The sequence below is a fragment of the Mchenga conophoros genome, linkage group LG14 (genome assembly GCF_057382185.1).
Source record: "Mchenga conophoros isolate Kocher_MC1m ecotype Shallow Benthic linkage group LG14, M_conophoros_male_GT1.1, whole genome shotgun sequence".
Lineage (NCBI taxonomy): Eukaryota > Metazoa > Chordata > Actinopteri > Cichliformes > Cichlidae > Mchenga > Mchenga conophoros.
The window spans coordinates 24280763-24307076 of record NC_140539.1 but is presented as its reverse complement, the minus strand read 5'-3'; the positions used below and the strand labels follow the sequence as shown (position 1 = coordinate 24307076).

Below are 26314 nucleotides of genomic sequence, written 5' to 3'. Positions count from 1 at the left end.
ACTTCCCACTGTTGCCAAAGTCTTGCTTTTGTGGGAGGGGGGTTTTCTCTGTAGGGCCTTTACCTTACAGAATGAACCCACTTGAGCTGACTGTTGTTGTAATGTGGTGCGATATAAATGAGATTGAACTTAACTGAAATTATTTGGAAGACACTTTTCTGTTTTGCTACAGAGGTTTATAAAATGTATTTTTATTATTAGTTATTATGTAATTTAGGGAATCTGTGGTATACTTCCTTTTTTATGTTCCTGAACGCTCATTGCTTTCTAAAAAAGGACTCATAGTAACCAAGTACCACCTTAGTTTAGTTTAATATTATTTATATAAGAAATTCTTCCTGTTTTCTAGTATAAATTTGGGTAATTCATACATAATAAATCAAGATTCTTTGGTTTGAAATGACAAGTTTGTGGTATATATAATTCGCCTAAATCATAGCTGTGTTACAATACATTCATCTAACTTTAGTCTGTATTTCATAGTGTTTTCCAGAATATGATTATAAAAGTACCACTAAGAAAATCAACAAAACCACATGATCCCATTGTTCTGTCAGATTGACCAAGCTTGTTCAGGTTTCCATAATTCACAATAAGGAGCTGGAGAACAACTGGCACGTCACACATCATGTTAATATCTTAGGAAAAAATGTCCTCGTCCTCCAATTTCCACCCAGACACAGCTACTTTTGGCGTGTCTGTGAACATATATAATCAAGCTTTTTACAGGCAACTCATTCCTTCCCCTTAAACTTTTAGCTTATTCTGAAAGCAGTAAGCGGAAGTAGCAGCTTTTGTGACTCTCCCTGGTTGATGGTGGTCTGTGGAGAGCGGAGCCAGGCGTTCAGCAGGAGCAGCATAGTGCGTCGAGCGGAGATGGAGGTAGAGCTGACCGGCTGTGAGCTCGCGTAAAGACAGCAGCCGAGCCCGGGGAATGACCATGTTTGATCCCGAAAAGTGAACAACCTCACCGGGATCGCCTCAGACACACCAGCGTCATGACAGCACTCCTGTATTGAGGTGAGAGCTGATGGCACCGCAGAAGCCGTCGCTGCGTTTTATTTCTTATTTAGCGCGTCTGGACCATCCTGACGCGCAGGGTTAGACATTTCTGCAGAGCCTTTCTCGTGTGCTCGTGCTGACAGCAGAAAGGAGTCAGCATCGTGATTTGTCGAGGACAGCAGCAGCAGCAGCACACCTCCAGGTGCTGAGGCGGAGAAGACGCTGCTCTGTTTGGGTGTTAAACCCGCTTCATCCCCGCAGCTTAAACCTGCGCTCAGAGCCAGGCAGAGAGCGAGTGCGGTCTTTTGATGATGATAGCGGCTTGTTTGGGGGGGTTGTGTGTGAGGCTTCCTGGTTTTGAGGGGGGTCGCGGTGTAAGAAGGGGGGCTTTTCCGATAATCTGTTTAATAGACTTGGGGGAGTCGGTGTGGTGGCTCACAGGAGGGCTCGGGGGGCCTGATGTGATCTGGTATGATATACAGTCCGGTTCCGCTCGCGAGGATCCAGAATCAGTGTACCAGCTCGTGACTCTACACGCGGACTCCCATTCATCGCCCGCGTTTGGACCTGTGTCTGTCAGCCATTCAGCAGGAGGCTGCTGCCGATTCCCATTCATGAAGTCCAGTGCGCAGCCTGCACAGCGATTCACTGTCGGCTTTAAATAGGCTCCCCGGGCCTGCAGTGGGCCTGTTATAGGCCTACTATTGACTTTCTCTTATGTGTCTTTTTATTGGTTATGTGAGACAGTCAGTCAATATGAAGCCTTATCAGTCAGATTGGACCAGGATGCGGGCCTGCTCGTATTTGTTATGTTTACATCATTGTACCATTCTGCTAACACTCCTCCGAGGCTGGACTGCGTCTCTGTCTCTAGGTTATGGTTTTCTATTGAAGTAATAGAAGGAAAACAGCATATTATTCCCGTATTTTCTAACTAAATTCTCTAATATTGCACTGGCGGTGCTGTTTTTGTTTTGTGATGTTTAACTAGGATTTTAAATCCCCACATCATTATGCTCTTCTGCATATGTTGGGGGTAACTATGGTTACTGTTGCCTTCCTATCAGCTCAACGCAGTCTGGCCATTCTTCTCTGACCTCTGACATCAGTAAAGCACTTTTCACCCAAAGAACTGGTGCTCATTGGATATTTTCTCCTTTTTGGACCATGACCTGTAAACTGTAGACATGGCTGTGCAGAAAGTAGCTCAGATTCTAGGAGAAACCTTTGTAATATTCTATGTGGTTAAAAAAGACTTGAGGATACCATTACTCAAACTTTGACATGTACCGACATGCCTATTAAGCTTAGCTATTTATTATATGATATTCAATCAGTTAGATAAACATAAAAAATATTTCTTGTGTAACTGAAACAGCGTCAGGGTGGTGGGTTACTTTGGCACAGGGAGGGGTGGGGTAAACAGGACTGAGTGCGAGTCCATTAAAGAGCACCGGTGGCGACTACGCTCACATTCATATCTACAGCTAACCTAACATGCATGACTGTGGACTGTGGGAGGAAACTGGAGCCCCTGGAGGAAACCCACACAGGCACACGAATTATAAAAATAACCAACAGATTGATCAGTAATGAAAATTAGATTTCTGTGCAGATCTAAATATTCAGATTCAGATTTGCTCACGTTTTACTTTACATCATTTAAGGCGTGTGAGACTGAAAAGATGAAATACGATGACTTCATAAGAAAACTACAGGGACAAATCCACGGCTGAAGTTAACCACAAAGTAATGTTACATAGATCTGTGTAAGCGGCTGTCTCCAACCTCTGTCGGCACTATCATCGTGCTGTTTTCTGCATCAGCTTCACCACAAATTAAAAGCCCATCTAGTCCAGCAGCTGAAAGACTCGACGCTCACACAGGTTGTACAGTATTCCTCCTTCTGTGTGCTTCTTTGTGAGAGGCCTGTGGTCATCTGTGAAATTAGTTAGACCTGGTGGGTGAGAGACAGGAAATGGAAGTCAGTGGTGCAATGTGCATCTCCCACACACTTCGTCCTTTATCACTGGCTGCCATATGGATGCTTGAGCTCACTCAACATTTACATTGTCACCGCTTGCCAGAGGAAGCATGTGAGAGAGCGAGAGAGAGAGAGGAAAGTCTGCCTGCAGAGGACACGCTAATTTATGTGTTTAATATCTGAGCAATGAGGCCGTACCTACATCATTAGTAGCGTCTGGGAAAAAAACTCCCACAGGTGAGCCGACTCAGTTTATTTGTGTGCAGTCACAGTTTGGTGATTTGGTCCTCAGGAATGCTCGATCTCCATCACCACTGGCTTCTTATCATTGTTGTATCTGTCTGCCGCTGCGTGCACATACACAGGCTCGCACAGACAGCTCAGGCATATCAGTGTCTGGATCAGGGCTGTATAGCTTTCATAACGTCTGTCTGCGTGCGCCATCACCCGTCCAGTGAACATAGACGCTCTCTGCGGTGGTCCTGTGTTACAGGACAGAAACTCTTCCAGGCATTCAGGAGCTTTGGGGAGAAATGAGGTTATCACCGCTTGGGTTAAAGGTCACTGACCAGCTCCTCTGAAGTGAACAGATCTAAAAGTAGTCGAAGGTCGGGGTCTATCACTGCTGACCTCTATTTCTGCTCTTTCTCTCGCTGCAGCGTCTAATCCCCTTCCCTATCATACCTCTCTATCTCGAGTTTCTCTCTCCTGGGATTTCACTCTTTTTTTTTTTTTCTACATCTCTTCTGGTTTTCCTTCCACTCCCATCATCCTTTCTTCGTCTGTAGTGGCAAACCTGGAGTGCATAGTACCCTTCTTTCTCTTTTGCTATCTTTACTCCTACACACACCTGGAAGACTGCTGTAATAATCCGTATTGTGTCTTCTGTAGGTGAGTCAGTTTTTTGTCAGCGTGACTTTCCTCCTGTGTCTGCTTCGGTCCTCCTTTAGCGTGAAGTATCAAAACAAAAGAGCTATCCTGTTTATTCTGCAGCATGTTTCTGCTGCAAAGGGAAATCTTAATTTTGCATGAAGCATTTTGATTCATCTCTTTATTTAAAGGCACTATATGGAGCAACTCCAATATTTAACATTAATGTGTTTGGCAGCTGATGTGCAGGTATGTTGCAGTACAACTTTGAATGGTCTTAAAATGGTTTCAGGTATTAGTACTGACTGACTAACTTTATCCAGAATTGGTTGGTTGTTTTAACTGTTTTAATGTGTTTTTCTTGTTTTGTTTCTTAAGTTTTAACTCATTAATGGGAGGGGATCTATTTCAACTCTATACTTTTATAGTAGTGCTGTGCTGTTATAGTTACTTCACACGGGCAAAACCAGACAATAGGCAACGCTTTGGTTCTGGTGGAGATTGGATAAACGTTGCCTGGTCTAGATTTCGATTTCTGCAGCCATATTTGTGAGGTAGGGTCAGAATCTGGTCTAAACCAGAGGCTACCTTTGCATCGTTGCTGCCCATGTCCATCCCTATATGACCACAGTGTACTCATGCTCTGTTGTCTACAGGTCATGCACATGTCACAAAGGGCAATCAACTCAAGCTGGTGTCTTAAACACAATCAAATGGCCTCCACAGTCACCAGATCTCCATCCAATCTACTTTTGGGATGTGGTGGAACGGGAGATTGACATCATGGACGTGCAGGAACTTTGTGATGCTATCACGCCCACATGGACTAAAATCATCAAGGAATGTTTCCAACAGCTTGTTGGATCCAACCCAGTAGTATCAATCCATACCTAATAAAGTGTCCACTGAGTTTGTTTAGCTTTGGCATGTATGAATGGTGCGCACAAATCTGTGTGCAAATGCACACACAGAGCATAAACACATAAACAGTATATCGTTTGTCCATTTCAAAGCGCTGCCATATTTCCATCTTATATAAGAACACATTGTTAATTAATTCAGAGAGCGCTGAAGATGTTGTATGTGTACATCACTGTACTGGGTGTGCTGCTAGCTGTGTGCTGTCCTGTATAGCAGGCTAATCTTAGAAAACATGTCTGGGCTCAAACTCCCTGGAGTGGGAGCACAACATCACCAATCATCCTCATCAGTCAATCGCAGAGACTGTGCTCCTGGCACGCAGCTGCTTGCAGCATATAGGGCATATAAGTCTGTTAAAAGGCAAGTGCAGTGTTTATCCCTGAAAGTGCACAGAAGTAGACATGGCTACATAAATAAAAATCCATGTGCATCCGGTCCGCTTAGCTAAAGTATCATTTCCTCAGTAGCTCTATATTACTACCCAAAACACCACAGTATTAATCAGGCATGTGTAATTCCTACCTCTGCTCAGTTCAGTCCTGTGAGAGCTCTACAAGGTACATGAAGTGAATGGATTTTGTATGATGTGTTTTGCAGGCTATAGCCAATCACTTCTCCCTGCACAGTAATCTCTCTGCAGTCTCCCCCAGAGTCAGTTTACAGTTACAGACAGAGCTCCCGACCACCTGACAGAGATATCTGCCCCCTCCCCTGGGGGAACGCACCAGCAGGAGGAGGTGGTGGGTGCACAGGAGTGGTAGATTTTTACAACCGATAGGGACAAGTAACAGGAAGGAAAAGGGCCTTTCGAGGCCTGGAGGATGGAGGTAAACATTTTTAGATTCCCCACGACTCCCCTTAAGTCTGTTTTATTTCTTTTGCTTCCAAATCATTGGAGCTGAAAAAAAATCTGAGGGGAGTCGCGGCAATGTGAGAAACTACAGGGTGCCCCTGCTCCCCCCATCCTGCAGTTTGTCTCCCTTTCTTTACGCTCCCCTTGTCTCCTCCACCTCCACACATCACTGATTGTTTTAGCAGCTGGCCTGTGGAGCAAACACATGCCCCCTTCAAGTGGTGGAAAAAGTATTCAGGTTCTTTACTTTATCAAATGTACCTATACAACAACAGAAAAATACTCCACAGTAAATTTAACGGCCTTTGAGTTAAAGTAGAGTTAAAGGAAAAGTTTGCTTGTTGTGATAAACCTATAAATTGCTCCTTTGTAATTAGAAGCAGAAACAGGTGACTGGCTGCTGTCAGCAGTGGAATATTTAGCAGCTAAAATGCTGAATATGTTCCTCACACACATCCCAGATCAACACGCGAAGGCCGTTTTATGCCCGAATTCTCAAACAATGGTAATTTTAAAAAAGCCATTCATAGGTGTAGTTTATCATGAACTTTTCACTTTTTGTAACCATATTACAAAGAGCTTGATAAAAATTAGACTTTTTAGAAACGTTTGAAAAAAAGCAAACAAAAAAACTCCAAAACGTTTGCTTTTGACTTTTGCTGTTTTTCTACTTCAATACTACTTTCTTTTTTTGTGCCTTAGCAAAGTAGATAAATTTTTGCATCACCAGCAACACAACATAGTGTTTGCTTTTTTCAAGTGGAGAAAACACAGGAAGTCACAATAACAGAAATGTAGCAGGTCTGTGACAATACAAGTAGTATGACAGGATTTTCCATGCCTAAGTTTTCTGTGTACTTATAGATGACCTCCTTTATTAAAAAGTGGTTTTAAATCAGTGGCATTCTATATCATTAAAATGTTGACTTTATATTTTGCTCAAAGGACACAGGGTAAAATGTTAGCATGGTTGCTGAGTAGCCTACTTAATGCTACATTACGTTAGCTTAAGCTTTTATGTAGCATTAGCTGATACAAACATTTTAGCCCATAGAAAAATAACTGCTTCCACAAAGACAGTGCCAGGTGTCCACGAGGTATTTCCATACCTGACTCCTCTTAGTACCTTTCTTGTCAGTGAGTTTGGGCAGAGCCATCACAGCACTACTCCTGTCTGTAGATATCCTCTCCTGCAGCACATAAAGACAGGCTAACGCAGTTGTAGATGTATGCTTCCCCCTAACACTAACTCACTCAGTCATCAAGTCAGCATGAAACTCAAGCCATGAGTGAATATATTGGCCAGAGCACAACATATTCACTTAAAGATATCAGTTTAATCTTAATGTGTTGTTAGGTTTATGAAACTTAAACTGTCTGAAGTACATCTGTCAAACAAACGTTAGGAAAAAGAGTTGAACCTTTCCCTCCGCTTCAGGTCAAATGTAAAGTGAAAAAATGTGTTCCCAAAACACATTTCTGGTCAGTACTTCAAGTAAAGAGCTCAACTATTTCCACCACACACCTCTCTCATCCGCACTGCATCACCTCCCCCCATCACTCTGCTTTGGCTGTTTCTGCCATCATTTAAACTTTAGATCCTCGTGTGTCTTTCCAGTATGTAGTCAGTCTCAGTTTGCTGAGCCTCAGAAAACCATAATGCCGTCCACTTCCTCCAGCGTCTCATGGCTTGAGTTTCATGCTGACTCGATGACTGAGTGTGTCAGTGTTAGTGTGTGTATGTGTGTGTAGTCATTTCAGTATCCTTGAGAGAGGCGCATCCTCATCTTTACAGAAGGGCAGGAGTGTGAGAATCGCACCTCACAATGTGTTGTTGTTTTTCTGCTGAATGAGTGGAAAGTGGGCCCAGTGCAGGTTTTTAAATAGCTGAATGGATATTGACTTTCTTGCCTTGGCAACAGCAACAGCAACACACACACACACACACACACACACACACACACACACACACACACACACACACACACACACACAAGGCGAGGGAGATAATTATTACAACACTGGGTTAAATCTTGTGTGCCGTGAAAGAAAGAATGAATGGATGTTTAGATGAATGAAGTGATAGATTCGTGAATGAAGTTCATGAATGAATGGAAAGAGAATTTAGCTTTTTACTTTTAAACGTTTAGCAACTTTCTCCTAATAAGTTTTAACATTGGGGATAATAAGACATTTACTAATGCTTTATAATCAGTTATAAGGCATTATAAAAGCAAACCTTGTACTGTTGAGTTATGAAAATCACCCTGTATACTTTCTAATAAATCTAGGCTTGAATGGTCTTTATAATATTTAATAAGAGTTAATTGTAATAATTGGTAAATGAATGGATTTGGGTTCAGGTCCATTGTCACTCTTTCCAGAAGCTATACTGTTCTGTGGATGCCTAACACGTTCTGTCCTACCTGAAATCAATGATGCACTTTGTCTTAATTTGCTAGTCATAATATTTTTACCTTCCATCCGAATTTGACTGGCTGATTTCTATTCTTTGACATTTCCAGTCAGCAACATGCAGTTTACATTTTTAGGTTCACAAATGATTTTTCTTTGGTTTGTGAAACTGAACAGAGTCACAAAATGACCACTGTGTCTGTCTGATACCTCTTAGGATGTATTTCGGTGCCTCTCTTTCATTTTTCTTCACTATTCAGTATTGGTGGTACAGTCGCCTCACAGCCAGTAGGTCCTGTGTTCAAATCCATTGTCCAGCTGGAGTCTTTATAGGTGGAGTTTGCATGTTTATCCCAAGCGATCAAAACTTAAAAACGTCTTTAGGCCTCCTCTGTTTCAAGTAAAGTATGGTAATTGCAGTGACACATGTTACATTTTGCTCCAGTGGACAGTGCAGTGCATTCCTGTGGAGCTTGATGGATTATCTTTTTAACCCTTTAAAGGCATAGATGCAACTTTGGACATTTAACATTAATCTGTTGCTAATTTGCGATTTGTAACTGAGTGAATTGTGTGGACTCAATGCATGAAGACTCCTTTATGCTTAGTTCAACTGAATTCAGCAGATTTATTATAGTTTTGTATTTTCTAATTAGTTTTTAATTCGGATTTCATTTTAACTTTATTTTTTTAACAGTTTTTCCAGGACAGGTTTTCTTGTTTCAGTTTAGTTTTTATTGTTTGAAAATGTTTTCTTTTACTTTGGTTTCAATTGTAGTTCTATTTATTAAAAACATTTTTTTTTAAATGATATTGTATAGCAGATATATGTCAGAGGTAAGATTTAGGAAAATCAGTACACGTATTATAGTAAAAACAGTTTTTTTCCACTTATCAAGTTTCAGTGAATTCATTAAATCGTGCTGGCACACCCTCTGCATTTACGATTACGCCGACAGTCACTACAATCACCAGTTAACCTGATGATCGTCGTCAGATGGGTTTAAACCCAGAAGCTTCTTACAACGTAAGCTGCATCCAAAGACACATTTTTCACTCTCATGCACACATGCAATCCATGGGAAACATGGATGCATTCAGGAAGTGTCTCAAGGACACTTCAGTATACAGATGCACGAGCTGGGGATCAAACTGATGTTTTGAATAGTTGACGACCTGCTCTAAATCCCGAGCCACCACAAACACTATTTTGGTGGGTCATAGATGAGAACTGGGTAACTGGTGAGGAGTATAAAGAGGTTCATCCAGAAGATGTGACTAAAATAAACCATAACTTGTACATCTGTTTAAACTGAGACCCCTGACCCACCCGCTTCGTCACACTTAAATGAAGTAAAGGAGTAAAATAAGTCCAAATTCCCATAGATTTGTGAATAGCTGCAGTTTAAAGGAAAACATTAACCATTCTCATTTTTTCCCTTGTTAATCTGAGCCATTCCTTTACTTTCAAGTGTCTCTAACCATCACCGCACTCCTCTAAAATTTTAACACCAGGTCTTAGAATCTAAGATGTGCTAGTGAGCTCCCTTTATCACATCCTCTCTGTGATCTGGCAAACAGTTTGTTTCAGATCTGTGGGAGAAGAAACGAAAGAAAGCGACTGGCTTGTAGTTGAACATGCGTGTCAGACTTCATTCCAGCGGCGAGAGCGCTAATCCTTTCTGAAAAGACAACCCACACTGATGCTTTTGAAAATGACAACAAAGCTGCTTGCCAGAGAAATTCCAGGAAACTCTGCAGTGCAAATGTATGCATGATTTGGTTTAAGAGTGCAATTTCAGTAAGCAAACATTTGAGCTCTTACTGTGAGTCAACTGCCAAGAGAAGCCCGGCAGCTCTGAGAATAAGCCTTCGCGGCGCGGGGAGTGTTAGCTGTCCCTTTGTGTATGTTGCCCGGCCTGCCCACTCACATGTTAACTTCTTTGTTATCTGCGTTCTTTTACAGAAATAATCAAACCAGCGTGTTTTTGATGGTTTGGCACTCTTTGCTAATGCTGTGTTAGTCACTCGCGCGCTGAAGCAGAGAGAGGGAGTGAGAAGGGGAGGGAGGTGAAAACTGTCGTTGGATGTTGCTACTGACACAAAGATGGTATGACTCTGACTGTGCAGCGAAGAGTTTTTGCAGTGATGTGCTGCGCTCTGGCATTGCTGGGGCCAGAGAGGGTAGGTTGAGGAGTGAATCATGCAAACGCACACCTGCTGGAGGGCAGAGGAATGCAAGGATGAGTGGATCAGAGCAACTCTCATAAATACTCATTATTTAGAAAAGCGCCAACGAGTGAGACACACAGGATGTAAAGAGGATCGGTTTGTGTTGAATTTGCAATCCGCGCTAACCTGATCTGACAGAACACACTTCCAGATCGTTCAGATTAGCTCAGCGCGCGTCACAAATGATCAATTGGCGAGGCTCAGAAGTGATAGAGACCGAGCTTTTGTGGATCATTTCCTTTCGATCCGCTGTCACATCGAATCTGCGCACATGGCAACTTCAGCCCTTCATGGCATGCCAGCACTGCTCATAATCTTGGACTGTCACACATCTGGACTCAAAGTCAAAGTGAATAAAGCCCCAACACAGTGAAATGGGGGGCTGTTTGTGCGCCAGAGCTATAACGGCAACTGAGGACACTCGGGGCACGCTTTCTGTCATTCTCTGGCTTTTTAGAAACGCGGTGGCGTTTATATCCTCATAGATTGATATTTTAAAGAGGTTTTTCTTTTAGATTGAATATCTTCTTACGATAAATAAACTATTAAAAAATGTAATTGTCTGTTAGAAAAATGACAAATAGGCTGATTTCACATATCCTATAACGCTGTTAACATTGTGTACATAAATCATAGAAGAAGCTGTTTTGCTTAACAGTGCAAAAAAAGTAAAAATGTGTAATATTTTATTAGTAAATATTTCACTGAAAATCACTTCATTTTTCATATGATTAAGATGTAAATATTGTAATGACAAACAAGCTGGTTTGCAGTCTGCCTCATCTTCTTCTTTGTGCCATCACACATGCAGGCTGTGCCACAACTGTTGCGTGTGACATCCAAGACCAAGAGATGGATAAATTCATGTCGCAGTCCATTTATAGTTTCCACACTAACTGTGCTCTTCTTCCTCCCCTTCAGCCTCTCCTCGGTGGGTTGGCATGGCCCAGTGATGAACGGAGCGGTTTTGCCCGGTAGCCCCGAGCTCTCCTCCTCGTGCCCGCTGCCCGACTGGCGAGAGTTCTGTGAGCTCCATGCTCGAGCCTCTGCTGCAGACTTCGCTGACAAGTTCCAGCGCTTTCTGTCGGAGAACCCCTGCTATGACTCGCCAGGCGCCGATGCCAGCTTCTCGCAGCACTTTGCCCAACACTTCTTAGAGTGCTTCTCTGCAGCGCTGACCCAGGCCCGGGAAAACCAAGCATCCTCTCCGGGAGAGGACGGCTCCAACACAGCGACAAAGTACAGCATCGTTCCTTTCCTGGGGATCCAGGGTTGCCCGCTGTCCTACGGTCACGACCTTTACCAGAGACGCAAGGACGCCGGGGCTTCGAGTGATTCCCTGGACAGTATGGACAGCGGAGGGGGAGGAATAAATGGGGGAGGCAGCGGCACCACTGCCTCCAGGGGCCCTCAGACGACCCACAAGGTCTCCGCTCTCGGACAGTCTCGCAGTTCAGAGGACGTTTCAGTCAGTCACCCAAAGGCTCGATTCAAGAAGGGCTTCTCCCTGAGGAACATGAGCCTGTGTGTGGTGGATGGGGTGAAGGAAATGTGGCATAGACGGGCTTCCCCTGAACCCGATGCGCCCTCTGGGACCAGGAAGGCTAATGGGGGAGGAGGAGGGGAGGCTGCGGGCGGGGAGAAGTGGTCCCAAAAGCTTCGGCTTCCACGGGGTTCCCAAGGCCACAAGGCTGAGCTCCTGGAAATCCAGAGAGAGGGAGCACTGAGATACATGGTGGCTGATGACACAAACTGTATGGGTGCTGCACAGTGGCAGAAGTGCCGCCTGCTGCTGAGGAAGGCAAAGAGGGAGGAAGGGGAGAGGTTCCTGCTAGAGTTCTATGTACCACCCAAGGTATATCAACACTGATACTCTTATCAATACTTGGAATGTGCTTATCATAACAGCAGCCCATTCTTATTACACATTGGCATGCTAACCAGTGATGTTTATTGTCTAAACTTTATACTTAGCAGGCATGAAGGTGTACAAAGTAAGCATGCCTCTGAGGTCAGGTGCTCCCTGTAGACCAGGGATGTCAAACTCACTTTATGTCACAGCCTACAGGCAGTGGGCCGGACCAGTTAAAGGTCCGAAGTTTAACTAAACATTTAAAATATTTAAGATAATATAAGCCAAAGAAGTGCAGTTTCAATAGAACATCTCAGTTTTTCTTCACGATAAAGAATTGCTGCTGTCATAAATGAAAGAAATTTGTCAGCACAAAAAATTAAATGGGCAGCACAGTGGCACAGTGGTTGGCACAGTGGTTAGCACTGTTGCCACACAGCAAGAAGGTCCTGAGTTCAATTCCACCATCAGGCCGGGGTCTTTCTGTGTGGAGTTTGCACATCTCTGTTGCTTGTGGGGCTCGCACACAAGAATTTCACTCGCATGTGCTGTGCCAGTGTGCCTGCACATGTGATGTGACAATAAAAGTGATTTGATTTGATTTTTGATTTGTTCTCCCCGTGTTTGCGTGGGTTCTCTCCGGGTACTCCGGCTTCTTCCCACTGTCCAAAGACATGCAGCTTGTTGGGATAGGTTAATTGGTTAATCCAAATTGCCACTAGGTGTGAATGTGAGTGCTGTTGTCTTTCCCGTGTGTTGGCCCTGCGACAGACTGGCGACCTGTCCAGGGTGTACCCCGCCTCTCGCCCTATGACAGCTGGGATAGGCTCCAGCGCCCCCCACGACCCTGAAAAGAATAAGCGGACGCGAATGGATGGATGGAAAAAATTAAATGTGTAAAATTACAGAGTTAAAGTTCTGGTAGCTCATGGCCCAGACTATCATTTCTAGAGTAGATGGGAACTTTTCTTTTATTTAAATGTTTATCTACTACTTAATTACTTTGACGTTGTGTATGAATGGCAATGGATGAGCTCATTATCAGTAGGAAAAGCTACACAACCAGGAAAATACAACAATACAATAAAAGTCCAAAATCTTCACTCTCCTTCAGTTATTCCAAAGACATCCAATGGCCCAGATTGGAGTCTTTGCCTGGCCAATTCTTGCCCCCAGGCCTTATGTTTAACACCCCTGCTCTAGACATTTTAAAAACCATGATAGACAAAATAGGACAGCTGAGGAAAGGTGAAACTGTGCTGGAATGAAAGGTTTTAAATCTTTTGTGATAAACATGCCTAACCCTGTCTGGGTTTCCTTATCTAACCACTGAGCAGGTGTTTGACTTTAGAGGGTGACTGTTTTCCACTGCGATTGCTGCTTGCCTAAACTCTAGTAGCATTTAAAAAAAAAGGTTAATAATGATGCCCTAACCCTAACTTATTAACTGCAGACTTTTCAGTTAATAATAAATTGAGGAGGTTGCATTTTAAGTTTGGCACATCCTATCAGCGTCATTCGCTGGAGTGAGCTGTGTTTTCATGTGGCTCACATGTTTGATCAGTCAGCCATGACCAGAGAACCGAATGTAAACACACAGCAATGTCAAATATAATCGCCTAAGACCGGCAGCTTTGTCGTTATTTGGGTCAGTTAGGAATTTGAAAACATTATCTATGTCAAAATGAATTAACGTTGCATAAAAACCCATAACAGCACCGTCTGCCGAGGCACTTACCAGTAGTCGTGTACGGGCTAGTCTGGCTGGATCTGGTATCAAGTTTCTTGACCCATCTCTGGTGGAGAGTTAAGGAAAAAATGATTACGATGAAAATGGATCAGCTATTATTTATTATTATTGCATTAATCAGATAGTTGTTTTTGGCTTTCAAATGTAAAAAAGTGTGCAAAACCTGAAATCCTTAGAATTTGAGAAGTGGACACCAGCTCTTTGTTGTTTAATCTAATAATAATCCTGAAAGATGTTTTTCTTATCAGTCAACTAAAACAATAATCTTAAGTGTCTCAGATTGTTGTTGTTGTTGGCGTGTTTCTTTTGGCCTGTTCGTGCTTTTGACAAACTGATATAGTTAATCTCCGTCAGAGATGAATAAATATGGGTGGTCAGAGCTTGAAAATGAAGGCAGCTGAACTTTTTTTGGTTTGTGGAGATGTTTGGCCTCTCATCCGAGAGGCTCTTTCAGTTCTTACACAATGACGTATTTCAACCCCCTCTCAGGTGACTCACATGAGTCATAGCCTCACATGATGGCGGGGTAGTGTCTCATAGAGGTTTCACCTATGGACACTGGCCTTTGGTTCATGTGAGGACTCACATGGTCAGTAGTGGGTCACCTCCAAAGGGGTGGTCTCTACTCCAGTTGTTTTAAAGCTGAAGAGGCCTCTTGGATAAGAGGGGACGTGTCTTCACAAAGACTAGTTTGACCCGAATCACTGAGAACCAGCACAGACATAGTGCTGGATGTTGTTTAGATGCTAAAAATCTGACATTTTAGCCTGTTGCTATGTGGTTGCTAGGATGTATAATTCAGTTGTTCTGTATATACGTGAGCCATTATTGATGTGAAGACAATAAGAAAACTATAAGAAGCTTTTATTTTATTTTCAGATGTTGTAGTTGCATAAATGCAAAACATAAGTCTTTTCAGCCCATTGCTAGAAGTTTGCGAGGCAACATGTATATCCAGTATAAATATGAACCTTTCGGGACCTAAGATTGTACCCGTGTGCCACGTTTGGTTGCTCAACCCCTGATCATGATAGGGCGGCCGAAGACTCAAACAAACAAACAGAGATTTATGTTATTACAATAAGATTTCAGCTAAGTTCCTCTTAATTTTTAGTAATTTGTCCTCATCTCCATATATTTTAAAGTTTTTCAGTGTTCTCAACATACCCAGCTGACAAAAACAAAAACAGATAATGGTATGGAAAAAGAAACTAGTTTTTTTCACAGCCATTATTGGTATTGCGAGTTCTGTCTTTAGCAGTTTTAATTTTCCAAGCTTAGTTCATTTCTAGTTCCTCAAGTCTATTTATAGATTAGGAAAATGTTTAAAAAGTGATGAAGTAATAAAAATAACCAGTAGTAGTAGCACTTCCTAAATTCTAGTTTTAAATTTAGTTGGGCGATCCAGCCCTGCTGACGCAGAACGACACAGTTCAAACCACGCGCTCACGTGTGTGCACACACCCTTCACATTTGTCTATATGGGATTTCCAGATCATTGCCCCTGACCTTAAGTAGGCCACAAGGCTGTGCAGCTGATTGTGTGTAAATCTGCCACTGTCCTTTGATCATGGCTGGTGGGAATATGGGGGAGAGGGGTAAGGACAGGTGGGATGCAGACGTGCGGGGGGTGGGGGGGTATGAAAGTAGAAAAGCTGAGACTGTGGGAAAGAGAGGGAGAGAGGAAGCTCTTACATTGATTTCTATAAGGTGAGGGGATCACAAAGTTTCCCTTTCATGTGCAAAAAATAAATATCGATCGCTTCCGCGCCTTTGGCAAACTGTCAGCAGTGACCAACTGAAAATGGGAACCAAAATAGTTTTGTCAGTCACTCGAACTCTGCCAAGTTGCTAAGAACTACAAAAAGAACAAAAAACATAATGACGGCTCTAAAGCAGTTTCATCTGTTAACTTCTATTAACATCCAAACTGGGAAAATTATTATCAGCTGTGAACAAGCCTGAGACTTCAGAGCGGCGGTTACAGCCTTGATGACACATTAATTAAACACATGCATTTCGACGGTCCTGCTCTGCAACTCTCTGACTTGCTTTATCACTGCCATCGTATTCGCGCAGTACAAGTCATAACAGTGCAGAGTCAACAGTGCATGAAAGATAAACTGACTCATAAAATCTCACTCTTGCCCGCTCCTGGCTCTGACTCCAGCTCCGTCCCTGTCAGGTCCATCTATCTGCTGGCTGCTCTGTGTGGCAGAGACGGCACACTGCAGCACTCTTTCGCTGCCTGCATTATGACACAGCAGCAATGCCTGAGATAACCCGCTCTGGTTCGCACCACAAAACTAACCTGCACAAACTAAAGAGGAAGAGTAGCAGCAGAGGCAGTTAACCTAAGGACCAGCTTTAAAGGTGGAACTATTGTGCTTATTTTTAGCTCCACATTATTTATTCAGTTAAGTTGAATTCAGTTTTATTTATATAGCACCAAATCACAGCCACAGTTGCCTCAAGGCGTTTTACATTGTAAGGTAAAGCCTCTACAATAATACAGTGATCTGATGACTCCCTGTGAGCAAACACTTGGTGACAGTGGGAAGGAAAAAGTCCATTTTAACAGGAAGAAACCTCAGACAAAACCAGGCTCAGGGAGGAAGATGGGACAAAAGACACACTGTAGAGGAGAGCCAAAAATTAACAATAACTATTGATGAAATGCAAAGTGGTGTACAATTACACAGAGAGTGAAAAGAAGTGAGTGACAAAGAAACACTCAGTGCATCATGGGAAGCCCCCAGCAGCCTAGGCCTGTTGCAGGGTTACTAAGGGAGGATTCAGGCACACGTGATCCAGCCCTAACTATAAGCTCTATCAAAAATGAATGTTTTAAGCCTAATCTCAAAAATAGAGAGGGTAAATGTCTCCTGAATCCAAACTGGAAGCTGGTTCCACAGAAGATGAGCCTGAAAGCTGAAGGCTCTGCCTCCCATTCTACTTTTAAATATCCTACAAACCACAAGAAAACTACCAGTATGAACGCAAAGTGGTCTATAGGGGTGCTATGGTACTATGAGGCCTTCAATAAAAGATGGGGCCTGGTTATTTAAAACCTCGTATGTTAGGAGAAGGAGAGGTGCACTTCACTAGAGTAGCTTTGCATGATTCATAGTTCAAAACAGTCCATGTTTATTTTATACTAGGACAAGCTGCTCAGTTTATCTGAAACAAGCCTCAGCTATTGGCTACAAGGGATTAGTTATATGCTGACCTCATTTTCTGAATCTTTTGCATTATTTAATATCAGCATCCACCATTGTAACTGTATTTGTACGGGCAGAAAATAAGTAAAAACATGTGTGTACTTTTGGTCACTACTGCAGCTTTCATTTCATGCATTATTCATTGTGAAATGCTAAATATTTATTTATCAGAGCCTTTACTTTCAGGAAAGTGACTAATATAGAAACACAGTAATGCACATATACACAGCAGTCAGGGAAAGCTGTTGCATGCATGCATTCGTCTTGTTTCAAACTGTTTTACGTCCTGTCATTATACCAACTCAGAGCCTTCTATGCCCTTGAAAGAAGCCAAGCCCCCTTTTCAAAGTCACTTTTCTCACTTATCTCAGATAATAACCACACACTATTCGAGTTTTAAGCACAAACTGCTATGTGCACTGGTTGGCTTTTCGACAGACGGAGCCCACTTAGATTGCACAGGAAATAGTTTATTACAGGAAATGGTTTTTGACATCTGATCCAAAGAGAGGGATTGTGGGCGGGGACAAGAGCCAGCTGCACAGGTGGATCAAGATGAGGACGGTGTTTTCTCCAGACAGATCAGCTGATAAAAGCCTCTGACTGACCATCAGTCAGTCAGCCTCTTCCCACTCCGCCTTTCCTGAAACACACACAGAAACAGCTCACGGCTCACAACCTCGGCACACATTCACCGGATCTGCTGCGATTGTCATCTGGATCCAACTCTCTGCAGAGGGGGAACATGAGGCCAGCATGTTTTCTGTGTTCACGCTTTTATAAAGCCTTCCTGTGTCGTATTTGTTAGTCAGCCAGCAGGAATAATCGCCAAAAAACAGGCTTTGAAATGAGATACTGCATAAAATCTGAGCCATGGAGATATTTAAAAGTTATTTAAATGAATGTTAATTTCAACTGAGCGGTCCTATTTAATCTGTGGGTGTACTGCTAAGGCTGAACCAAATGTTGTGACTGCATGTTGCCCCTTAATTATCATGTATGAGAGCGAAGTTTGAGGGTTTGGAAAAGTTATCTTTGTGTGTTTCACACTAAAGAGAGGGGGTAAAGTGGTGAAGTGGTACTATTTAAACTACCGCACTACTAATTTAAAGCTAGAAAAATACACAGTTTCTACTTTTACAAGTGTTGCAGTTACCTCCTGTAGGATGTAACCCAATGTTTTTCTTTTTAACTTTGGACCAATTATATTTGCCTCCTCTGCTTTGGGACTTTTATAGTCTAAGGTCATCTGAAACAGGGCTTGGTTCACAATTTCAGAACACAACGGAAGGATGTTTTACATGTCTGCAACAGAAAGTATGAGTAGTTCAGAAGCAACTTTCCCACTTTAGATTGTGTCCTTAGTTTTTGGAGGCAAATGTTAAAGAGCATTTTAAAAAATCAACTTATTGTATATTAGCAAATGCGTTTATTTGGTTCCAACACCTTCATCTTACCAACCTTGGCTCAGTCCTGACTGACCTGTTGGGACTCACTGGTGTCAAGTGCAACAAGCTTACTTTATGCCTTTAGTATGTGCACTATTTTTAATATGCGTCTGTTTGTATGTTGTAGTCCTCAAAGCCCAAAGTTAGCATCCCTTTATCAGCCATTGTGGAGGTGCGGACCACCATGCCGCTGGAGATGCCTGACAAGGACAACACGTTTGTTCTTAAGGTAGGAAATACACAAATATTTGTGCACAACAACTTCCTGCTTAACACCAATAACACTGAAAAACCCTACATATGAAACAGCACTTAAAAAACATCTGGTATGCAAATCAAGTACACCATGACTTTGCTGAAGTCAAGTTCCACTTCACCTGTTTTTTGGTGGGGTTTTCTTTTTTTGCTTTGACGTGGTGCACTGAACACAGCTCGGTGTATGACTGCAGTTTTTGGCTGCTTCCACAGGTGGAAAACGGGGGAGAATACATCCTGGAAACCATCGACTCGCTGCAGAAAAACTCGTGGGTTGCTGACATCCAGGACTGCATAGACCCCGGGTAAACCACCAGATAAATATTTGCTGTTGACTGAAGATGGAAAGAAGGAGAGAGGGACGGAAGCGGGGGCGGAGGAAAGAGTGGACGGGAAAAGGGGGAGGAGGGTGAACACACACAGTCATTAATCATCCAATTACTAGAGTTTTTGACAACTTTCTTGAGCATAAACATGGGCGAGCTTGCACCGCGGACATTCCTGCCCAGTTTCTTGGACGAGTGGACATTTGTCAGTGCAGCTCAGGACATAAACAGAAAGGTCGCTTGTGTAGGTGCTTGTAGGATTTGTGTAGAGTCGTCTGTTAGGACTCACTGATGTTTGTTTGCTCATGTGTGTGGATGTGTATACGTTCCTGCGGTTCTTCTGACCCAACTGCTTGTGTACAGTGACAGCGGCGATGACATCGAGTTGGCGTCCTGTCCTCATGGTCAGGCCTCCAAAGAGTGCTCCATGGTGGCCTCTTGCAGCTGCGAGCTGCTTTCTGAGGGTGAGCGTAGAGACTTTTTTTAGTCTCCGATGCAGCACCGTGTAACATAACGTGAACATGTTTTGACACTGACCAATACAATAATGTATAAAAACATGTTTAGGAGTGTACCGTGCTCCCGAGAGATCGTGCTCTACAGCAGCAGAGCATTACAGCACCTCCTCAGTCCGTTGCAGGGAACCTCCTTTTACCCAGCACCCATCTCACATGCCTTTAGAGCGCTTCCTCCAATCCCCAGAGGCCCAGGGCTCCAACTCCTCTGCAGGTAATGATGAATTCATTTTATTTTCCTTACAGGGTGATCCAAGCAGGTTTATGAGAAAATAAACATGAGAAAATTACAGATGGGGAAAAATAAACCGTGGTTTCTCCTGTGATGCTGCTTAGGTGGCAGTGAAGGATCAAAAGACTCAGATGGAGATGCCAGTTTGGCAGGTTACCCGTGGTTCCATGGCACGCTGTCCCGCGTACGTGCAGCTCAGCTGGTGCTTGCCGGTGGGGCGAGAAGCCACGGGCTGTTTGTGATTCGTCAAAGCGAGACGCGTCCGGGCGAGTACGTCCTCACCTTCAACTTCCAGGGCAAAGCCAAGGTGAGATGAGTAGATGGACGATCTGCAATGTCATGTGACTGAAACTTGCACATTGGAAATGATTTCAGTTTTATCTGGTGAGCTGGAAAAAATAAATGTTTATTTTTTATTTTCGTTAATTAAAAAAAATTGGCAGCTTTAACTAAATGACATACATATTGTTTTGTTCTGTGAATTCTGGGGACTGCAGTTGCTCAGGCTCTGGAAAAGCTGCAGTAATGTCAATGTTTTATGTTCTCTTATGTAACATGATCCCTGCACATCACATCCTGCCAGCCGGCAGTGCTGAGGAAGTTTCAGCTGCCACTTCTTCCTCTGGTGTCAGCCTTGGGCGGTCTGCCACAGCAATAAGTCTCTCAAATAATGTCCTGACCTCTATCTTGGTCTGGTTTGTCTGATTGTTTCTGATGCTCACTGTGTCTCGCACTTTGCTTTGTCTCTCGTTTTTCTCCTCTTCTTTCTCTACTTCCTCTCTCTACTTGTTAATGCCCCCCACCCTCCACCTTTCCACTCTTCCTACCAGCACTTGCGTCTGTCAGTTAATGAGAATGGGCAGTGCCACGTCCACCACCTCTGGTTCCACACCGTATCGGACATGCTGCGACACTTCCACGCCCACCCCATCCCTCTTGAATCTGGAGGCTCAGCTGACATCACATTACGCTCCTATGTACAAGTGCAGCGGAGCTCAAACACAGGTAATCAGTGCAGTAACTTACAACACATGTTGTGTACACTCGACGTTTACTTTATTTTGGTATACCTTCTATTACTAGTACTTTCCCATGATTTGAGTCTCAGCACTCAGATATGGTCTTCTGCATTCCTTAGTTGTAAAAAGTGGTTATTTAAGTAACTGTTGCCTTCCTATCAGCGAAAAGCAGTCTGACCACTCTCCTCTGATCGCTGACATCACTCACTGGATTTTGTATGTTTCTTTGTAAACCTAGAGATGGTTGTGGGAAAATATTCCAGTAGATCTGGAGTTTCTGAAATAATGAGGCCAGCCCATCTGGCAGCAACACTGTGCCATGCTCAAAGTCACTTAAATCACCTTTCTTCCCCTTTCTGATGCTCAGTTTGGACTTCAGCTGGTGATCTCAGCCGTGCCATCTCTACATGCCTAAATGCACTGAGTAGCTGCCATGTAATCAGGCAACTGGATATTTTCATTAATGAGCAGTTGAACAGATGTACCTAATAAAGTGGCAAATATAATTTTAGCTGCTAATTTGCTGAATTTTTACTCACAAACCTAATAATCATTAGTGTTAATGATTATTAGGTTGTTATGAACTCAAACTCAGACTCCACGTAAGGTTTCCTGTGGAGCTTTGGACCTGTTTATATCTCACTGTTTATCACATGAACCCTGCAAACTAGTTCAGGCGAGCAACTTGAGCTCCACTGCATCATATACACGTAACATATTATACTATTTATGCTGCAGAATTTCCCATCTGCTCACTGCTGCCTTGCTTTTCTGCAAGCTGTTTCAACCCGTTCACCATCCAGCTGTCGGCTCTAGGAAGGATTCACTCACCAGTTTTATACGTAGAATATTTGTGGAAATCGATAAGCTTGGACCTAAACTCTTAACTGTAATAAATCTGTAACTGTAAAGTGTAACGTCAAACCAGTGGCGTCATTACTCCACAGATCTGATGTAGGTAATATAACTGGATACACTGCAATGCACCAGCAAAGGCAGAGAATTCGAAAACTGCAAGCTGGTAAACACAGATGTAAACAATACTGGATTTAAAAGACCCACCCCCACCTTCTGCCCTCCACTCTCCTGGCATGGGATAAATGCCCTCCTGTACAGGAGAGTGAGGGGGCGATTATACCGCAGGAGTTTTGCATGCAGGCCGAGACTCCGGCTCCTAGCCACTCTGGTGGTCACAAAGAAGTCCTCTGTTTCCTCAAATGCTGCACACACTCACGCACTCATTGACAGACACACGCACACACACACACAGTGAGGGTTTGATTCAGGGTGTAAAAGACTTTATTGATACGCTGGTCAGGCGTGTCTTTGGCAACAGTGTTGTCGGTGTTATTGCCCTCTGAGAGAAAGGATAATAAAGGAGGTTCGCACCGCCTGTGTTTACACACTGCTCTGTGAAGAAGCTTTTTACAAGCAACTCTCTTAATGGAAGCCAGCAAACAAATAGCAGTAGCAGAGAATATTCTGTATAATTAATATGTCCTCTATTAAAAGGATCCCTTTCTTCTCCCCACAATCTCCTACAGATGTGACCTCGCCTCCAGTCCTTACTCCATCCAGGGATGCAATGTGCCGAACAGATTCAGCCCAGCCAGCTCTTCACCTTCCTGGAATCGCAGCACCTACGGGGCCTCCATCTGATGCCCCACTTTCCTCAAGCACCTCCTCCTCACCCACCGCCCTTCCCTCCCTCTCCCGCAGCGACCCAGGTACTGGAGGAGGAGTAGGTGGAGGCTTGCAGAGCCGGAGCAATAGCTCTGAACGTCTGCTGGAGGCCTCTAGTGGTACATCTGATGACTATCATGATGCTGATGGGACTCGCAGGGCCCGAGCTGTGGAGAACCAGTACTCTTTCTACTAAATGACCCAGGCCAGGTCCAGAAAGTTGGAAGCTACATTGGGCTCTCCTCTGCTGATGATGAAAATGGTCCAAATCACTGGATCACTAAGCGTCCAGTTTGTCGGTTTTTATTTCAAGGCAATTTCCTGTTCCTCTGATTTGACAAGGGATGGGATGATAATGATCCTTAGCAGCGTGGCCATGCTCATAAAAACCCTCCGCCTCTGTGGATTTCTCTGTGGATGCCGGTTAATGGGAGACAGTGAGGGCTACAGGTAGGAAAGGATGGGTTAAGGTTGAGAAGAAGCTGTTTAAAAAAAACAGAAAAAGGCTGTGGTGAATGTAATCGTAGGTGGAGAAAGCAAGAGGAAGTCATCCAGTAGAGTCATATGGCTTTGATTCATCTCTACTGACCACTTCCCGTTCACCCTTACCCATAGTTCCCTGGGAGCAGAGCCCGTGTCACCACCCTGCTGAAGGCTTGCGAGTTTAAAATGACCCCGAAGAAACAGCCCCTCCCTTATGAGCTCTGTTAATGTTTGTAAAGCTGCTTTGAGCCCGTCCCGGATATCCTCACTTTCCCTGTGGGCTTTCCCTACAGAGTCCTGCCCTGGGTCTTTGCTCTCCACTAACATAAGTACAGCAATCATGGGTGTGTTAGTGTTAGCTCGGAGATGTTTTTTCCCAAACATGTACAGCCTAAAGGGTCTTAGTGCCTGACAATTATCTGATTAATTTACTGTTTGAAACATACCGAACCTGCATACCTGCATACTGAGAGCATTTTCTTCTACACAGACACACACGGTCATATGTTGTGTTACAAATCAGTTTAAAGCTGTTTAAATGGAACATGAACAATAGAAGTCTGCACGAACAGGGAAGCGTGGCTCCAATTTTGTCGTCCTACTGGGGTATTTCTATGAGTGTGTGGTGGTGTAGTAGAGTGCAAATATTTTTCGATGATTGGTGTGCTACAGTAGTGTTTCTGAAACATGGTTTTCGGGGTCCCTCCATCTGGTGACGGTTCTGTATTCACGCTCAGCATATGAATAACCTGTAGATTAGATATCCTGTTTATATAGATCACATTAAAGTAATGCCTTGAAAATATAATTATACCAAATCCAGCATTTATCGGAGGGACTTGGGACATGTTGTTTTGAATGGTAGCAGTATTGTACACTGTATATGTGGCCTGCAGGTGAGCTTTTGGGTGTGACCTGGAATGACACAGCTAGTTAAATAAAGGGTACTACATGGCCATGCTTGAATGGACAGATATGGCATCACTGCTTTAATTTGTGCCGACATGGGAATAAGCTTTATGCAGAAAATTATTCAAGAAAAACATCATTTTCACAAAAGGAAAAGTGTGACATTTTTGGAAATATTGCTAATAACTAATTAGTGTAATACAACCAGAGCCCCGTCACTTCCTATCACTGCCTCTGTTATACTTACATTGGAGAGTGAAAAGCAGCAAAGCGTTCAATGAATGGGACAGAACAGAGCTAAACATTAGCAGAACTTATTTGGACCTGCGCCGGATCATTTCAATTTTCGGAAAATTACTGTCAGTCATTTTGATTTTCTTACAGTGGAACAGATTTTGCTCGTTGCAAGCTAGAGCCACACGGGATTTATGACAGGACATCCTCCCTCGGAGGCGTGTTTCCAAAGCTGTGACTCGGACTGACATTAGCACTGTAGTCAGACTAAAACAGAAACTCGCCTGAGTGTAAAAAGCAGTCGGTTATTGTGGTAAGTGGTGACTGTTGTCAGGTGATTGCTGGTAGAAATCGCACGGTGCTTATTTGATGTCTAGAAACCAGACTTGTCACTAGGTGACCCTCTGGAAAGTAAAAACTGAACTATATCTATGGTGTCAGACACTTTTTTCAAAAACATGGTCAAAATTTGAAATGCTTTTTGGCCACATGAATGTTACAGCTACCACAGGACCAAAGTTGATTCTGGGCTATCTTGCAAGTGCCCCGTAGTTCAGGAAGTTCTGTTTCCTGTGAAGCCACGCTGCCAACAGGTAGCTAATTTAAATCAAAGACTGGAAACACAGGGAGCAGTTTTCCTGGCCAAGACTCGCTTGTGTAACATGTACAACAATATGTTCTGATTGCATGCTGGACTAATTTTTGGCTGGAGCTACTTTCCAAGCAACCTGCAAGCTCGCCCAAACAGAGCACATACTTGCAGTTTGGGATTTGTGCTAAATAAAGGAGACATAAATGAGCCTCGGAGAAGCTCATAGATGGATATTGTCACCTCTAATGGAGTCAGCCTATCTTAGCTGAACCCTCTTTACCTCCAGTCTTAAAACTGGGGCAGGCAACATGATTTTGACACCAGTGAGCAATAATCCAAGAAAACTATGATTGGATTCCTGCATCTCTCATGGCTTTGTTTTGAAGGTTTAAAAACTCTAACCTGTGGTAGGGAGACTTTGTCCAATCACAGGTATTTTCAGGCCAGATTAACTGTGCAGTATAGAGAATTTTAAGTCCATCTGGAAAGTGTTGGCATAGTAGATTAAGCAGAACCCTTCAAAGTACGTGCATATACTAGTGCTCATCAGATGAAAGGCTCTTAGATTACAGAGGGCAGATGAGTTTTTTCCTTCTAGATTTCTGCCTGTTACGCTCTTATTCTAATGAATAATCTAAAAGATAAATTTGGCAACTGCAGCTTCACATTTCCTGTCAGTCATCTCAGCAATCTCTTGGCAAGGCAGTGAACAAGCATATTTCCTAACATGTCAGTCTTTTTTTTTTCTTTCTCCTTAAAGCATAAAAAACAGACAGTGCAACAGCCAAGCGAGCAGCTGTTTGTAACAGGTGGCACATATGCAACACTTTTCTTCAGTTGTAATAAACATATCAAGCGTTAACTGCCCCTTCAAGCGCGGCCACGTAGCCTCACAGGTGATTGCAGTCGAGGAGCGGACGGAGCGGTTCATGTGCCAATTTGAATCCTATTTTTGAGACATATTTATTCCTCAGCCGTTGTAAAATTAAATTTTTCCTATTGAGTCTTACTTATGTACAATTGATTGATTCTTCTTGTTTGTTTGCAAGAAAGCCATCTCACATATCGCAGATTACTCATCGTCTCCCTTTTATTTTCTTAACACTCCTACAGCCGAGTTTTTCTGTTGTCTGGCTGAGTTTTGAAGAGTCTGTGCAATTTTGTACAAAGTGATGTACTTGACATACTACTTTATATTTCTGTGAATAAAATGTGAACAAACTTTTGCACGCTTTCTCCAGTTATTCCCGCTGAGACGTCACAGGTCAAAAGTTCAGGCAGGTAACAGACTTGAGAGTTTCAACAAACATATTCTCATAAAGTGCCGAAAGTAGCACAGAGACAAAAAGAGACCTACTTATGAGTCTGTGTTAACAGAGGTATGAAAACTCATATGTACCGTGGGTTTGCTCGCTGTTTGTGTGTTTATATTTAACGCAACCACCCACCTTTATTCTATAATTAAGCTCTACGGCTGACATAAAATGACCTGCCATACTTTCATGCTCCCCACGTAGA

The 26314-nt window shown here is 43.2% G+C and overlaps 1 protein-coding gene across 1 annotated transcript; it reads left to right on the top strand.

Annotated features, from left to right (window-relative positions):
* The first annotated feature begins 820 nt into the window (after positions 1–820).
* On the top strand, positions 821–26018 carry sh2b2 (SH2B adaptor protein 2). The gene is made up of 9 exons (XM_085243513.1): positions 821–1020; positions 11199–12132; positions 18676–18777; positions 19017–19108; positions 19493–19593; positions 19697–19858; positions 19981–20183; positions 20707–20881; positions 22440–26018. The coding sequence occupies exons 2-9, from the start codon at positions 11230–11232 to the stop codon at positions 22772–22774; spliced, it is 2073 nt and encodes a 690-aa protein (XP_085099639.1). The 5' UTR covers positions 821–1020; positions 11199–11229; the 3' UTR covers positions 22775–26018.
* Positions 26019–26314: the final 296 nt, after the last annotated feature.